Source organism: Helianthus annuus, chromosome 2, assembly GCF_002127325.2.
Source record: "Helianthus annuus cultivar XRQ/B chromosome 2, HanXRQr2.0-SUNRISE, whole genome shotgun sequence".
NCBI classification, from domain to species: Eukaryota; Viridiplantae; Streptophyta; class Magnoliopsida; order Asterales; family Asteraceae; genus Helianthus; species Helianthus annuus.
In genome coordinates, this window is record NC_035434.2 from 171,394,241 (window position 1) to 171,412,747 (window position 18,507).

The following is an 18,507-nucleotide window of genomic DNA, read 5'->3' on the forward strand; positions in this document are numbered from 1 at the left end:
TGATACGTATTACGTGAATTATGTGATTTAGTGTTATAATTATCGAACCGCACCGAACACAAACCCACTCGGTCCATTTAGTGGACTCGAAACCATGAGAAAACCCATGTGGGGTTCGGCCCACATCTCTTCCACACATATATATGTTCGCTTATACGATTAGGGTTTAGTTTTTCAACCTTTCGGCAACCAAGAAGCACACACAAACACTCTCGCTCTCGGAACCGGCGATCACACCTTCATCTTTGAAGCTCTCGGCTCGATTCTTGTCTTCATCTCGGTTAGTATATCGTTTGATGTTGTGTATGTTTACTAGGAATGTTATTACACAACCGGTTAAGGTTCATGCTAGTAAACAAAGCAGGATCTATGTATTGCTTTCGGTAACGTGTGTTGATGTGCTGAATTATAATCGGATTGTAAGTTGATGTTAATTCTGATTGCTGATCGATCCATGTATGTGTTAATCGGTTAGGATGAATGATAGGTCTGCATGATTAAAACCAAACAAATAATATATAACCGATTGCTATATGTTTGATTATGATCCGGTTGTATGTTTGCTTGAAGATGAATTCACTGTTCTTAGTGGATATGAATGCTCATGATCGCTGATTTACTATTGTTTGATTTGGAAATTGATTGTGTTTGATCTGAATTGTGAAACTGCCTAATTGTTAGCTGATTTTTCGGAGCTGATTGAAGTGTTGATAAAGAAACCGTTACACAGCTTGTTGCGACACAGATTGCGAGTCGAGACCGAGTTTGCGAGTCCAGTTGCGACTCGGAACCTCACACCCAGCAGCACAAGCCGGAACCATGGTTGCGAGTCCCGTTGCGACTCGTAACCGGACCATGATGAGCCGAAATCACCATTGCGACTCGCAACCAGCTGTTGCGACTCGTAACCCAGTTGCGACTCGAGATCATTAGTTGCGACTTGAGGCCTGTTATGCCCGCACACACTGTTTGGACCTTGCACTACCACGGGCCCAATAGATTGGGCCAAGTAATTGGACTGTTTTCACAATTGATGTTTGGGCTGCTATGATTACTTGGGCCGGTTAATATTTAGCCTACCTGTTTAAACCGTACGAGTTGTATTGCTTGACTGGTTGTTATTGGACTGCTTATCCGGTTGGGCTGATATGTTGTTATGCGGTATATATATATATATTGGGCCGGGTTATGTTGGGCCAAGATTAGAACGCACAAGTAGGCTCTTGACTGCTAAGTGTTACCATGTTCTATAAGTGCTCGAAACATGTTAACTTGTATGTTTTATACGTGCATTACGTGAAGTCAAAACCTGACTTGTACTATAACCATGATAGGACGTGGTTGACCATTTACTTGCTACCTGTACTCTTTGTGTATCTGCCGAGCAAACCAAGGTGAGTTCACACAGCCAAGGCATGGGATTCCCGGGTTGGGAATTGGGTTGGATATGTTGATATTGAAAGGATTACTCGTACTTACGCATACTCTAGACTATAGACCATCGTCCTCAGGTTAGTCAGGACACGTTACGTAAAGCCTACGTAACCCAGTATGTTTGCCATTTGTCTCCCGGGTCGGGAGGACACGTTACGTAAAGCTTACGTAACCCAATACCATCTACTGGCTTCCGGGTCGGAAGGCCACGCTGCGTAAAGCCTACGTAGCCCCCACGCGTACCATGTCCTCGGGGAAGGGCACGTCACGTAAAGCCTACGTGACCCTGTACGTTTTCCTGTTCTCGGTAAAGAAGAACACATGGTCGGAAGTTAGTCTAGTAAGTACCACTAATGAGAAGCCCTCACTAGTAAGGATAAACGTGGGAAGCCCCCACCGGTAATATTAACACAAGGTTTGGGAAGCCCCCACCTTTAGTACACGCTAGTATGGGAAGCCCCCACTAGTTATGCTTGTTGATTATTTGCTGCATGCCTTGCAGGACCTTAGGTACTTTATGGAGCTTGCACAGGGAGGAGCAGGTCGTTGTGGGATTTGGATCATGAACGATATCTGAACTTATAACTATTTTGAGTTTACATTACTATGCTTCCGCTACTTAAACAATGTTTGGTTTTGAAACATCAATCATGTCATGATGAATTACGTTAATTACTTTGATTATTAAATGCTATGTTTGATATGATTGATGGCTTGATCCTGGTCAGTCACGCTCCCAAGCGGTGGTACTCCGCGGGTGGATTTTGGGGGTGTGACAGATTGGTATCAGAGCCATTGGTTATAGAGAACTAGGTTTTAATATGGGAAAACGTTTTTATTAAAACCGGACTATAACCAGCACAGTGCTCTCAACGATCCACAACGACGCTTCGCTCCACGTGCAAGACTCGACATCCTAGGTAATAAGGTTATGTTTATTGCCTGTTTGCTAGAACTGTTTAGAACTTTGCTCGCATTACGCTTAGATACACATGATACTATAGCATGAGAATCCCTACGTGCTTACACTTTTCTGTCATCGCCCTATTCGCGAACCATTCTTACCTATGCTACTTGTTACAATGAAGATCATGTCTGGACGAATCAACATGACACAAGCCCAGCTAGAGGCTCTCGTTCAAGCTCAAGTTGCTGTGGCAGTTGCAGCAGCTCAAGCAGGTAGTATATCCTGCAGTATAGGCACACACTAGGATCTTTAGATCCTACATTAACTCTCGTATTTAACTTCGTCCTATTCGTACACAATAGGTTAACACGCGCAGCAGCCTGTCTGCACATTCAAGAACTTCATGGACTGTCGTCCAAATTCTTTCAGCGGCACAGAGGGGGCAGTGGGACTCCTCCATTGGTTTGAAAAGCTAGAATCAGTATTCGAAATGTGCGAGTGCCCTGAGGCTCGCAAGGTCAAGTTTGCTACCGGCACCTTGGAAGGAATCGCGCTAACCTGGTGGAACGCGCAGGTGCAGATTCTCGGGTTGGCAGCTGCTAACGCCACCCCATGGAACGATTTCAAGGAACTCATCAAGCGTGAGTATTGTACGCGTGAAGATATTCACAAGCTGGAAGACGAGCTGTATAATCTGAAAATGGTTGGATCAGAGATTGAAGCGTATACTAAACGGTCGAATGAGCTGGCCGTTCTGTGTCCAACTATGGTGGACCCTCCATACAAGCGCATTGAGATGTATCTCAAGGGGTTGGCACCAGAGATCCAGAGCCATGTTACTTCGGCTAATCTCGACAACATCCAGGAAATCCAGCGTCTCGCTCATCGCATCACCGACCAGGCAGTGGATCAGAATAAACTGCCTAAGCGTGTCAACGCTACTGCTACAGTCACTCCTTCAGCTACTCCTGCTACTACTAGCGAAAGCAAAAGAAAATGGGATGGAGATTCCAGCAGGGGTTCAGCGACTGTTCAGCCACAAGCTCAGCAGCAGAAGATTGACCACTATCAGAGTCCCAGTCAGCAATCCTCTGGTGGTCATAGACAGAGGAGATATCAGGGAAGTCAACCTAAGTGCCACAATTGCCACAGACATCACAATGGCCCGTGTAACAAGGGTCGTTGTCAAAGGTGTCTTAAGATGGGTCACGAGGCCAAGGACTGTAGGAGCCCTCGTCCTGCGAATCAGAATCAGCAGCCTCAGCTACCAGCACCATAGAACCAGCAGCAACAGCAGCCACAGCGTGGAAACCGGGGATGTTTCCAGTGTGGGGCTGAAGGTCATTTCAAACGCGACTGCCCTCAGTTGAACCAGAATCACAACAACAATAACCAGGGCAACGGGAACAACAACGGGGGAAACAACAACAACGGCAATGAAGCTCGTGGTCGTGCATTCGTACTAGGTCGAGGTGACGCAGTGAACGATCCCAACGTAGTTATGGGTAAGTTTCTCCTCGACAATATTTACGTTACTGTTTTATTTGATTCGGGTGCGGATATAAGCTATATGTCTGTGAAAATGTGTCAACTGCTAAAACGTGCACCAACACTTTTACCCACCAAACATGTAGTAGAGTTAGCTAACGGTAAAAGTCTAGAAGCCACGCACGTAGTTCAGGGTTGTAATCTTATCTTAGCTGGCCAAGCCTTCTCTATTGATCTCATTCCCATAGTTTTGGGTAGTTTCGACGTCGTGATTGGGATGGATTGGTTATCCCAACACCAGGCAGAAATCTTATGCAGCGAGAAGATAATTCGTATTCCACGTTCTGGTCAAGAACCTCTCGAAGTCCAAGGCGACAAGAGTGGTGCTGTGGTTGGCATCATCTCTTTCTTGAAGGCTCAGAAATGCTTACGAAAGGGGCACACTGCCATTCTGGCACTAGTTACAGACGCATCAGCAAAAGAAAAGAAATTGGAGGATATTCCAATTGTACGCGATTACCCTCAGGTGTTTCCTGAAGACTTACCTGGCTTACCGCCTCATCGTCAGGTCGAATTTCAAATCGAGCTCGCTCCAGGAGCAGCTCCCATAGCTCGCGCTCCATACCGTCTAGCTCCATCAGAATTGGAAGAATTGTCAAAGCAGCTACAAGAACTCTTGGAAAAGGGCTTTATTCGTCCAAGCTCTTCGCCTTGGGGAGCTCCAGTACTATTCGTGAAAAAGAAAGACGGTACGTTCAGAATGTGCATCGACTACCGTGAACTCAACAAGGTGACGGTGAAGAACCGTTATCCTCTTCCGCGCATCGACGACTTATTCGACCAGTTGCAAGGGTCGTGCTACTATTCGAAGATAGACTTGAGGTCAGGGTATCATCAGCTGAGAGTCCGGGATGAGGACGTCTCCAAGACAGCCTTCAGAACTCGTTATGGACACTACGAGTTTCTCGTCATGCCATTTGGGTTAACGAACGCGCCTGCTGTATTTATGGATCTTATGAACAGGGTGTGCAAACCCTATCTCGACAAGTTCGTCATTGTTTTCATCGACGACATTCTAATCTACTCCAAGAGTCAGGAGGAACACGAGCAGCATCTACGTCTCATTTTGGAACTCCTTCGGAAGGAACAGCTGTACGCCAAGCTTTCAAAATGCGACTTCTGGCTTCGTGAAGTCCACTTCTTAGGCCATGTGGTGAACAGGGATGGAATCCATGTCGATCCATCAAAGGTAGATTCGATCAGAAACTGGCCTGCACCGCGTACACCGACGGAAATACGCCAATTCTTGGGCTTGGCAGGTTACTACAGACGGTTTATCAAGGATTTCTCAAAGATTGCTCAGCCGCTTACGTTACTGACACAGAAGGGTGTTACCTATCGCTGGGGAGAACCCTAGGAGACTGCTTTTCAGCACTTAAAGGATAGACTTTGCAGTGCACCTATCCTCTCATTGCCAGAGGGCACAGATGACTTCGTGGTATATTGTGATGCATCCATTCGGGGACTTGGATGTGTGTTAATGCAGGGCGACAAGGTTATTGCTTACGCTTCACGCCAACTTAAGATTCACGAACGGAACTACACGACGCACGATTTAGAGCTGGGAGCTGTTGTTTTCGCGCTTAAGATATGGCGACACTACCTGTACGGTACCAGGTGCACGATTTATACCGATCACAGGAGTCTCGAGCATATTCTTAAGCAGAAGGATTTGAATATGCGTCAACGACGATGGGTCGAGTTACTAAACGATTACGAATGCGCTATCAAGTACCATCCAGGCAAAGCCAATGTTGTGGCTGACGCCCTTAGTCGAAAAGACACTTTACCTCGGCGCGTGCGAGCGCTACAGCTTACGATTCAGTCTAGCCTTCCTGCACAGATACGAGATGCTCAGGCAGAAGCATTGAAGCCCGAAAATGTCAAGGCTGAAGCCTTACGCGGCTCACGACAGCAAATGGAACAGAAGGCAGACGGCGCCTACTATGTAACGGGGCGTATTTGGGTCCCACTTTATGGCGGTCTACGTGAACTTGTGATGGACGAAGCACACAAGTCTCGCTACTCGGTACATCCAGGGTCGGATAAAATGTACCACGACATCAGCACTACTTATTGGTGGCCTAGTATGAAGGCCCACATTGCTACGTACGTTGGAAAATGCTTGACCTGTGCGAGAGTCAAGGTCGAATATCAGAAACCAGCTGGCCTACTTCAGCAGCCTAAGATACCACAATGGAAATGGGAAGAAATTTCCATGGATTTCGTTACAGGCCTACCTAGATCCCAGCGTGGGAATGATACCATATGGGTGATCGTGGATCGACTCACCAAGTCTGCACACTTCCTACCTATAAAGGAAACGGACAAGTTCTCCACTCTTGCAGACGTCTATCTTAAAGAAGTTATTTCGAGGCACGGGGTGCCCACATCTATCATTTCGGATCGCGATGCACGATTCACGTCAGAACTTTGGCAAGCAATGCATAAATCTTTCGGCTCACGACTAGACATGAGCACAGCGTATCACCCTCAGACGGATGGGCAGTCTGAGCGAACGATCCAAACGCTTGAAGACATGCTTCGGGCATGCGTTATAGACTTCGGCAACGGTTGGGAAAAACATCTCCCTTTGGTGGAGTTCTCGTATAATAATAGTTATCACACCAGCATTCAAGCCGCTCCATTCGAGGCATTGTACGGGCGTAAATGCCGGTCACCCCTCTGCTGGGCAGAGGTGGGGGATAGTCAGATCACGGGTCCAGAGATTGTAGTGGACGCCACAGAAAAGATTGCACAAATAAGACAACGCATGGCGGCAGCACGTGACCGTCAGAAAGCCTACGCGGACAAGCGTAGAAAGCCTTTGGAATTTCAGGTCGGGGACCGGGTTTTATTGAAAGTCTCACCCTGGAAGGGTGTGGTTCGTTTTGGCAAACGGGGCAAACTGAATCCGCGATACGTCGGACCATTCGAAATCATAGAAAAGATTGGCAAAGTAGCATACAAGTTGAAACTACCAGCTGAACTCGGGGCAGTTCACAATGTCTTTCATGTATCGAACTTAAAGAAGTGCTTATCAGATGAAACCCTCATCGTTCCTTTTAAGGAACTCACCATCGACGAGCGGTTGCAGTTCGTCGAGGAACCAGTTGAAATCACGGACCGGGATGTGAAGGTCCTCAAAAACAAGAGAATCCCTCTTGTTCGAATTCGTTGGAACTCCAAACGTGGCCCAGAGTACACCTGGGAACGCGAAGACAGGATGACAGAAAAGTACCCCCAGTTATTCGAAACCAATGCTACCACTACTGAGGCTGAAGCTACTACTTCGGAATTTTCGGGACGAAATTCCAGATCAACGGGGGGAGGATGTGACACCCCAGGAAAACCAGTGAACGATTGAACTTACCTAGCTTCCTCAGTGAGTGCATACCAAATTTCGGGACGAAATTTCCAATTAGTTGGGGATAATGTGACAACTCGTACTTACCGTCTATTATATACGTGTAACTATATGAACTATTGCGATTAAGTGATTGATTGAATGATACGTATTACGTGAATTATGTGATTTAGTGTTATAATTATCGAACCGCACCGAACACAAACCCACTCGGTCCATTTAGTGGACTCGAAACCATGAGAAAACCCATGTGGGGTTCGGCCCACATCTCTTCCACACATATATATGTTCGCTTATACGATTAGGGTTTAGTTTTTCAACCTTTCGGCAACCAAGAAGCACACACAAACACTCTCGCTCTCGGAACCGGCGATCACACCTTCATCTTTGAAGCTCTCGGCTCGATTCTTGTCTTCATCTCGGTTAGTATATCGTTTGATGTTGTGTATGTTTACTAGGAATGTTATTACACAACCGGTTAAGGTTCATGCTAGTAAACAAAGCAGGATCTATGTATTGCTTTCGGTAACGTGTGTTGATGTGCTGAATTATAATCGGATTGTAAGTTGATGTTAATTCTGATTGCTGATCGATCCATGTATGTGTTAATCGGTTAGGATGAATGATAGGTCTGCATGATTAAAACCAAACAAATAATATATAACCGATTGCTATATGTTTGATTATGATCCGGTTGTATGTTTGCTTGAAGATGAATTCACTGTTCTTAGTGGATATGAATGCTCATGATCGCTGATTTACTATTGTTTGATTTGGAAATTGATTGTGTTTGATCTGAATTGTGAAACTGCCTAATTGTTAGCTGATTTTTCGGAGCTGATTGAAGTGTTGATAAAGAAACCGTTACACAGCTTGTTGCGACACAGATTGCGAGTCGAGACCGAGTTTGCGAGTCCAGTTGCGACTCGGAACCTCACACCCAGCAGCACAAGCCGGAACCATGGTTGCGAGTCCCGTTGCGACTCGTAACCGGACCATGATGAGCCGAAATCACCATTGCGACTCGCAACCAGCTGTTGCGACTCGTAACCCAGTTGCGACTCGAGATCATTAGTTGCGACTTGAGGCCTGTTATGCCCGCACACACTGTTTGGACCTTGCACTACCACGGGCCCAATAGATTGGGCCAAGTAATTGGACTGTTTTCACAATTGATGTTTGGGCTGCTATGATTACTTGGGCCGGTTAATATTGAGCCTACCTGTTTAAACCGTACGAGTTGTATTGCTTGACTGGTTGTTATTGGACTGCTTATCCGGTTGGGCTGATATGTTGTTATGCGGTATATATATATATATTGGGCCGGGTTATGTTGGGCCAAGATTAGAACGCACAAGTAGGCTCTTGACTGCTAAGTGTTACCATGTTCTTTTTTTGAACGGCCAATGAATCCTCCAAATGGGCTACTGGCGAAATTCACCACATCGGGATACACTCGCCTTCCGAACCGGGGAAAACCCTCACCTAGGGCCGAAGCCCGTGAACACTCGCCCGAAGGCACGACAGTGCGGTGAGGTAAAACCCGCTCAGTTCAAGGATCGAACTAGCGATCGCCGCCTACTCGCCTAGTCTCCCATCATCACCAGGTGCCGCAGAAACTAAATGCTAGGGGTAGGAATTGAACTTGGGTCACTTAGAACACAAGGTCTCTCCCTTACCACTCCACCACTAAATGCTAGGGGTAGGAAGTGTTACCATGTTCTATAAGTGCTCGAAACATGTTAACTTGTATGTTTTATACGTGCATTACGTGAAGTCAAAACCTGACTTGTACTATAACCATGATAGGACGTGGTTGACCATTTACTTGCTACCTGTACTCTTTGTGTATCTGCCGAGCAAACCAAGGTGAGTTCACACAGCCAAGGCATGGGATTCCCGGGTTGGGAATTGGGTTGGATATGTTGATATTGAAAGGATTACTCGTACTTACGCATACTCTAGACTATAGACCATCGTCCTCAGGTTAGTCAGGACACGTTACGTAAAGCCTACGTAACCCAGTATGTTTGCCATTTGTCTCCCGGGTCGGGAGGACACGTTACGTAAAGCCTACGTAACCCAATACCATCTACTGGCTTCCGGGTCGGAAGGCCACGCTGCGTAAAGCCTACGTAGCCCCCACGCGTACCATGTCCTCGGGGAAGGGCACGTCACGTAAAGCCTACGTGACCCTGTACGTTTTCCTGTTCTCGGTAAAGAAGAACACATGGTCGGAAGTTAGTCTAGTAAGTACCACTAATGAGAAGCCCTCACTAGTAAGGATAAACGTGGGAAGCCCCCACCGGTAATATTAACACAAGGTTTGGGAAGCCCCCACCTTTAGTACACGCTAGTATGGGAAGCCCCCACTAGTTATGCTTATACACTATGTTATGAACTTACTTTCTGTGAACTCGCTCAACTAGTTTGTTGATTATTTGCTGCATGCCTTGCAGGACCTTAGGTACTTTATGGAGCTTGCACAGGGAGGAGCAGGTCGTTGTGGGATTTGGATCATGAACGATATCTGAACTTATAACTATTTTGAGTTTACATTACTATGCTTCCGCTACTTAAACAATGTTTGGTTTTGAAACATCAATCATGTCATGATGAATTACGTTAATTACTTTGATTATTAAATGCTATGTTTGATATGATTGATGGCTTGATCCTGGTCAGTCACGCTCCCAAGCGGTGGTACTCCGCGGGTGGATTTTGGGGGTGTGACACCTAGCGCTATTGGGCAAAAATGGAGGTGTTTTGGGGCGCTATTGGTGAAGTTACCACAATAGACTCAAGTGAGGGGGGACGCGAGTGGGCAAGGTGATAAGTAGGCGTCTAGCCAGCACCATATGTTGCAATATTAGAAGATGAATTCGGGCTGTAAATGTATTCTTCTTATGGTTAGATACTTAGATTTTTCCAGTGTTGTAAAAATCGCAACGAGTCGGCAATTAATCGCTAGTCGGCTCTAGTCGGACCTGGTCAGGCCTAGTCGGACCTCGTCAGACCTAATCGTGCCTAGTCGGACTTTGTCAGCCGGCCAAAAAATCGGCTATTCCGGCAAAAAACCTATATATTCCGGCCAAAACCCGTAAATTTGCCAGTTTCCAACAAAACCATGTGAATTCCAACAATTAATCTTGTATACTTAAAAGAAAATGAGTTGACGAAGAGTTAAAACCATTCTTTGACTTTCAATATTTTCTTTTTAACTTATAGTTTTGTAATTCATATTTTTTTTGCATATAGAAATTTCCTTTTTTTACTCTCTACTTTTGTAACTTGCATTTTTTACCTATACTTTAGTAATTTACGTTTTTGGCACATATGTTTAGGGATAAGCTCGGTACCGCCCGGTACCGAATCAGTACCGGTACCAAAAATCCCCAAAAGTGGGTACCGGTACCGGTACCGAATATACCCGGTTCGGTACCGTTATTTGAGAGTAAAAACCGGTACCGAAAATGTCAAAAGTCGGTACTGAATCGGTACCGAAAAAGTAACGGGTTTGGTAAATTCGGTACCGGTACCGGGTCTGATTTGCTCATCCCTACATATGTTTTATACCAACTCCTCAACTTTTAAACTTTGCTTTTTACGTTTTGGCGTAAATTTGGTATACGCTTTCGGCCTTTATTTTGTATGTTTCCTAGATATGAATCGGGTCACATATAATACGTTTTAACTTGATGGTATAAATAGTTACTCAAGTCGCATATAATACGTTATGATTGTACAGTATAAACTTGATTTGCTTTACATTTTAATCCAATTGCAACACATTTATAGGTTACGTTGAGTTCAGTCAGATACGTTGAAACGCACATTATTATATGATTAACACATCACATAACGCTTGGGCTAATCCGTTCGACGTTTGCGATGTACCCGCACCGCAACGCGTGCGGTATTATTACTAGTTTAAACCAAAGATCATTGAGTGCTGCTGATGGCCCAATCCTATATACAATTCAAATTACAAATATACCCCCATCCCACCTTTAGTTTTTCTGGTCATACCCTTCACACATGCCCCTATAATGCAGAAATAAACCCAGAAATTCAATCTTACACAAAATCTAGAAAGTGAGAGAAAAGAGAGAGAGAGAGAGAGAGAGAGAGAGTGTACACTCCCAAGACAAATGTCTAGGAGCTTGGGGGGTGCGTAGGATAAGCAGAGTGACTGTGTATGTGGGGTCTGTAACTCTGTTTCTGTATTCTACTCAACTCTATTACACATGGTGCAGGTTAACACAAGTCTGAGAGTGTAATTGGGTAAAGGAAAAAACCCTTTCTTTTTTAGCTTTTGGGTGTTCATCTTTTTCAACAATGGCAACTGCGCACGTTAGCAGAAGCATGTTCAAAATAGGGTTTATTCTACTCTTCTTTGTCTTGTTTCTGGATCTGGCCTTGCTATCTTGCGCCAGGCAACAACCAGCTTCAAGACAGAAGCTTCAAGTTCATAAACACTTGAAACGCCTCAACAAAAAACCAGTTAAATCCATTGAGGTATTTCAAATGATTGGTTTTTATTTATTTATTTATTTTTAAACTATTATTCAGTTATTATTAGTTTGTGATTTTTGAAATATTTAACCTTGGTTGCAAAATGTTGTAAAAAATGTAAACTTTTTTAAGAAAGGTTATGTCTTTGTTACTGATTTAGCTTTCTTGGCTACAAATGATGTGTTTCTTGATGCAAGTTTGGTAATTTTAGTATTATTATTCAGTTATTATTAGTTTGTGATTTTTGAAATATTTAATTTTGCTTGCAAAATGTTGTAAAAATGTTAGCTTTTTAAAGAAAGATTATGTCTTTGTTACTGATTTAGCCTTCTTTTCTGCATATGTTGTAAAAATATTTAATTTCTTGATGCAAGTTTGGTGATTTTAGTATTATTATTAGTTTGTGATTTTTGAAATATTTAATTTTGCTTGCAAAATGTTGTAAAAATGTTAGCTTTTTAAAGAAAGATTATGTCTTTGTTACTGATTTAGCCTTCTTTTCTGCATATGTTGTAAAAATATTTAATTTCTTGATGCAAGTTTGGTGATTTTAGAGTAAAATGTGCATTTAGGGCTAAAAGCATTAAAATTTAAATTATTTAATGATTATTTTCATGATTTGAACAGAGCCCAGATGGGGATATTATTGATTGTGTACACATCTCTCACCAGCCAGCTTTTGATCATCCATTTCTCAAAGATCATAAAATACAGGTTTCTTGATTTTCTTAAAACATTTTCAAGATTTTCTTAACAGGTTTTTATTTTATTTTAAAAATATATATATTTTTTTTGGAATTTAGATGAGGCCTAACTATCACCCTGAGGGGCTGTATGATGAGACCAAGATGAACACAGAGTCAAAACAGAGAGAAAACAGCATCCACCAACTGTGGCACGTGAATGGCATGTGCCCTGAAGACACCATACCAATAAGAAGAACAAAAGAAGAAGATGTATTGAGAGCAAGTTCTGTTAAAATGCATGGAAGAAAGAAGCATAAAAGCATTGCTGTGCCTAGAAGTGTCCCTAAATCTGCTGATCCAGATATTGATAATGAAAGTGGTCATCAGGTAATCAAGAAAAAAAATAAAAGAGTTAAATGCCATTTTAGTCCCTATGGTTTTAGTCATTTTGCCAGTTTAGTCCAAAGGTTTCATTTTTAACATGTGGGTCCAAAAAGGTTTCACCGTTGCCATTTTAGTCCACTGAGTTAACTTCGTCCATTTTTTCTGTTAACCAGAAGGGCAAATCGGTCATTTTATATGTAATTCTGTTAACTAGAAAGGCAATTCGGCCATACAAAATGACCGAACCGCCCTTCTCGTTAACAGAAATAATGGATGAAGTTAACCCAGTGGACTAAAATGCAACAGTGAAAGCTTTTTGGACCCACAGGTTAAAAATGAAACCTTTGGACTAAACTGGCAAAATGACCCAAATCACAGGGACTAAAATGGCATTTAACTCAAAATAAAATAAAAAGAAAAAGCCCATTTTCCCCCTTGATTATGACAAAATAGAGGTTAAATGCACTTTATTATAGGGTAGTTATTGCAATCTTGAAGATTAGATTACTCTTCTTTATTTTGATAATTACATATGATTTTGGGAATAAATTGGTAAATAAAAAGATTTATTTCATAATTTGTCATCATTATAACAAAATAAAGAGGTAATTAATACATTGAGATGATGGAAGAAACAAAAGGAAAAGCTCATTATATTCCATCTTTATGAACAATAAAGAGGTAAATGAGCTTTTCTCTAAAACCCCATGTCTAAATGCACCATTTTTAAAGGTTTGATTGTTGTAATTCAAGAATTAAGTGTCTTTTTATTAGCTAGTTAATTATTTCTTTCATTATTTGTTATCATTATGAGTTTATGACAAAATAAGGGGCAATGAGAATGTCCCATGTTAGTTGCACACTTGCACCTTTTATTCATGGTTTTTTAAGGCTTGATTGTTGGTATTTTCTCTTAATTTTTAATACCCTTTTTTTATATATATACCAAGAATAAAATTTACCCAATTTATGACATCATAAAAGTGTCAATAAAAAGATAATGAAGATCCATGCAATGTTTTGAAAACCGGACCGGACTTGTAGGGGGTCTGACCAGGGGCGTAGCTTTTAAGGGGCCGGTTTATAAAAAGAAATTTACTTATATAGAATTTTTTAGGTATATACGTTTTCGATCCCCCGGTTTATAAAAAAAATTTACTTATAGAATTTTTAGGTTCGGTGACTTCCGACCCCCTGGTGGAAATTTTCAAGCTTTGCCACCGGGTCTGACCCGGTCCGGTTCACCCTATCAAACCATTTTGAGTCGAACCGTCCTGTTGACCCGATTTTTTAGGGGTTGAACTGGATTTTTATTAAAAATTTCATTTTTACTCTATTTTTAATAATATTTACGGCGTCACCTGGTTCTTCTATTGGACCGGTAAGGAGACTGGTTCGACGTCAGGTTTGGGTCTGAAAACATTGGATCCATGCTAATATACATTATACACCTTACTCATGAAGAGTATTTGTATTTGATTCTACTATTTTATCGGTTTACTAGTTCCGTATGGTTCTTACGACTTTATGTGTTTTGCAACATATAGCATGCCATAGCTTATGTGGAGGGAGACAAATACTACGGAGCAAAGGCAACCATGAACGTTTGGGAGCCGAAAATACAACAATCGAACGAGTTTAGTTTGTCACAAATTTGGATTTTAGGCGGTTCGTTTGGCCAAGATCTTAACAGCATTGAAGCTGGATGGCAGGTATTCTCATTGTTCATAATTCTTGATCCCAAAAGTATTGATTTTTTAATGGAATTAGCATATAAATTTATGTCCTTTTTCGGTTATGTCTATGTTTTGGCATGTTTAAAGTATAAATGGCTAGAAAACAAATTATGTAGAATCATATATTATTCTGAGATCACTGTATTCTTCCATTATTGAGTCTGGTTTAATAAATTATAAATATATACTGATTTGCAGGTTAGTCCAGATCTCTATGGTGATAACAACACAAGGCTATTCACATACTGGACTGTAAGTATATCTACAATGCTTATTTGACTATTAAAGTATCATCAAGTGTTTTTTTTTTTTTTTGAGTGAGAGAGAGAGAGAGAGAGTTGTATTATACAACTTTAGGGGTGCAAACGAGCCGAGCCCGAGCTCGACCAGGTTCGAGCTCGTTTACCTTATGAAAACTTGAGCTCGAGCTCGTTTCTAAAGCTCGAGCTCAGCTCGTTTATTATTTACTAATTAACTTATATTAATTGTAATTATTATTTTATATATAATTTAGTTATCTTTTCTTTATTTTCTAAATAGCAATTAATATTATTTAAATATATATTTAATATAAAAATATAAATTTATAAACAGTAGGCTGGTGAGCTGGCTCGAGCTTTATAAGCGAAGCTCAAGCTCGTTTAAGCTCCGCTTTTTTGAGCTTTTTTTTCAAGTCGTTGCAAGTAGCTCGGCTCGTTTGCACCCCTAATTCAAGTATAATCAAATTTTTTTGAGTAAACTGCCATTTTGGTCCCTGTGGTTTGGTCAATTTTGCCACTTTAGTCCAAAACTCAAACTTTTTGCATCTTCGTCCCTGTGGTTTCAGTTTTATTGCCATTTTGGTCCAAAAATGAAATTAGGTCATATTTGTCTTATAAAATCTTGTTATTTTGTCATTTTCCGCAGGGGCAAAATGATCATTTCTTTTTTATAAATAAATACCATATTTTATAAGACAAATATGACCTGATTTGCCCCTGAGGAAAATGACAAAATTGCAGGATTTTATAAGACAAGTATGACCTGATTTCATTTTTGGACCAAAATGGCAATAAAACTGAAACCACAGGGACCCAGATGCAAAAGGTTTGAGTTTTGGACTAAAGTGGCAAAAGTAACCAAACCTCAGGGACCAAAATGGCAGTTTACTCATTTTTTTTTGAAAGTTGTACCTCATGCAGTTGAAGTTGTACCTTAATATAACATAATTATCTTCTGTTACAGAGTGATGCATATCAAGCTACTGGCTGCTACAATCTACTATGCTCAGGCTTTATTCAAATCAACAGTAATATAGCAATGGGTGCAAGCATATCACCTGTTTCTGCATTCAGAAATTCACAATATGATATTAGTATTCTTGTCTGGAAGGTAAGCTCCATTTTTTTAATTAAATTTAATTAATTGTTCCATATTAATGGGCATTAATATTTATTTAAGAGTAAACTTCCGTTTTGCTCCCTATGATTTGGTCATTTTAACGGTTTTGCTCCAATAGTTTAAAAATAGCCATTTTCCTCCCTGATCTTTCGAGTTTGTCGCCAGTTTGCTCCCTAATCTTTCGAGTTTGTCGCCAGTTTCCTCCCTGATGGAGTTAGAGGCTGGGAGCAAAATGAAGATAAGTTAGAAAAAATCAGGGAGGAAAATGGCTATTTTTAAACTATTGGAGCAAAACCGTTAAAATGACCAAACCATAGGGAGCAAAACGGAAGTTTACTCTTTATTTAATTAACTCAAGATAAGAAAGCACTAAGTGGGAATAAAGGAATAAACTTAGTTGGGCTGATTTTATGCATTATTCAAAGGTGTGTAAGTGCACCTTTATAGTCACCATTCAAGAAAAGTGACAAACTTTATAATATCTTTTTCTTTATTAAATAATAAAGTTGATGCTAAATAATCAATTATTGTGTTGGTGGTGGTTCTTGAACATTGCAGAATATATATATTAAAGAAAGTGAGAATCTTTGTCATTTTTTAGTTTCCATGTTTATGAATATGATACCTTAACTAGAAGAGCATAATCGACGAACGATGCTAATTTTCGTTAGTATATGCATAAAAGATTAGTGGTGGAATGGGTCGGTTTGGGTTATATTTTATTAAAACGGGTCATATTTAAGTAGAAATTTAGCGAAAAACGGAATGGGACAAGAGTCGCCTAACTTATCTTCAAATGCATTCATTGTCCCAAATCGTTTTGTATAATAAAAATTAGAGTTAATTATTGTTTTCGTCCCTGTGGTGTGTCAAAAATCACTATTTCAGTCCATTAGTTTAAGAATTGCAATTTCAGTCCCTGTGGTTTCACTTTCGTAACCATTTCAGTCTCTGTGGTTTCACTTTCGTAACCATTTCAATCCATTATTCTGTTAAGTACAGGGACTGAAATGGTTACGAGATGGACTGAAATGGTTATGAAAGTGAAACCACAGGGACGAAAACAATAATTAACTCTTATATTTTATTAAAACCGGTCATATTTAAGTAGAAATTTTGCGAAAAACGGAATGGGACAAGAGTCACCTAACTTATCTTCAAATGCATTCATTGTCCCAAATCGTTTTGTTTAATAAAAGTTATTTTATTGTTTTGATAACATTGTTTTTGTAATCATATATAATAGATTAGAGTACATGGATGGTCGGCTTTAGTCCCTAGCTTTTCAAAAATACACGGATGCTCCCTATGGTTTGCAGTTTGTAACGCATTTAGTCCCTAGCCAACAAATCTACAGGTTTAAGCATGTTCAAGTTAGGGACTAAATGTGTTACAAAGTGCAAACCATAGGGACCATTCATGTACATTTGGAAAATGCTAGGGACTAAATGCGTTAGAAAGTGCAAACCACAGGGACCATCCATGTACTTTTGGAAAGCTAAGGACCAAATCCAAAATTTGGGTAAACCATAGAGACCATTCGTGCACTTTACTCTATATAATACAACATTATTTATAAAGTTACACAACTTACCCGACCCGCTCGTTTGGTGGTATTTTGTATTTTCGGTTGTATTTAACATATTTCATCCGTGTATGATTCTTTATCCAGGATCAAAAAGAGGGAAACTGGTGGATGCAATTTGGGAACGGATACGTATTGGGGTACTGGCCGTCATTCTTGTTTTCATATCTAGCCGACAGTGCTTCAATGATCGAATGGGGTGGTGAGGTGGTCAACTCCGAGCCAGACGGGCATCACACGACGACGCAAATGGGCAGCGGCCGGTTCCCGGAAGAAGGGTTTGGTAAAGCAAGTTACTTCCGAAACATTCAAGTTGTCGATAAAGAAAATAACCTTAAATCGCCCAAAGATCTTGGGACATTCACCGAACAATCTAATTGTTACGATGTTCAAACCGGAAGCAATAGTGATTGGGGTCATTACTTTTACTATGGCGGCCCTGGTAAAAACCCGAATTGCCCGTGACCCGTTTCACATTAGAAGATCTTTTGTTAAATATTTTTCTTTTTTTTTGTTGGATCCATGTTTTAGGGGGGTTCTAGGGGGAAGTTTTGGTCCTTTTTTTTGTTGTTTGTGGGTTTGATGGGGGTAAAGTTTCTCATAAGTGTGAAAGAAGCAGCCTCTTGTAAGTTTTCAGTGAATCTTTATTTGTTGAATTTGCTGTTTTTGGGCAGTTTGTAAGTCAAATGAATGAATGAATTGGTTTTAGCTTTGTAGTTATACAATCAGAACTTTAGGGGTAGGAATTGCAAATCTTGAAAAGTGTGGGTGCATTTTGATTGATCCCCATTCTTGCAAGAAACATCATGTTGAATTTGCTCTTCTTGGGCAGTTTGTAAGTCAAATGAATGAATGAATTGGTTTTAGCTTTTTAGTTATACAATCAGAACTTTAGGGGTAGGAATTGCAAATCTTGAAAAGTGTGGGTGCATTTTGATTGATCCCCATTCTTGCAAGAAGCATCA

General features: G+C 41.1%; 1 protein-coding gene across 1 annotated transcript; it reads left to right on the forward strand.

Moving 5' to 3' along the window:
* The first annotated feature begins 11,325 nt into the window (after positions 1–11,325).
* LOC110927216 lies at positions 11,326–18,264 on the forward strand. Its single transcript, XM_022170855.2, has 7 exons — positions 11,326–11,774; positions 12,399–12,485; positions 12,575–12,844; positions 14,389–14,553; positions 14,776–14,829; positions 15,802–15,948; positions 17,630–18,264. Exons 1-7 carry the CDS (start codon positions 11,595–11,597, stop codon positions 18,005–18,007), a joined length of 1,281 nt encoding a protein of 426 aa, XP_022026547.1. The 5' UTR covers positions 11,326–11,594; the 3' UTR covers positions 18,008–18,264.
* Positions 18,265–18,507: the final 243 nt, after the last annotated feature.

What these genes read in the sequence shown, in the direction of transcription:
- LOC110927216 (XM_022170855.2), top strand. Translation starts at nt 11,595, where the DNA reads ATGGCAACTGCGCACGTTAGCAGAAGCATGTTCAAAATAGGGTTTATT. An exon ending in GCATTGAAGCTGGATGGCAG is followed by an intron (nt 14,554 to 14,775) that starts GTATTCTCATTG and finishes ACTGATTTGCAG; the next exon opens with GTTAGTCCAGATCTCTATGG. An exon ending in GGCTATTCACATACTGGACT is followed by an intron (nt 14,830 to 15,801) that starts GTAAGTATATCT and finishes CTTCTGTTACAG; the next exon opens with AGTGATGCATATCAAGCTAC.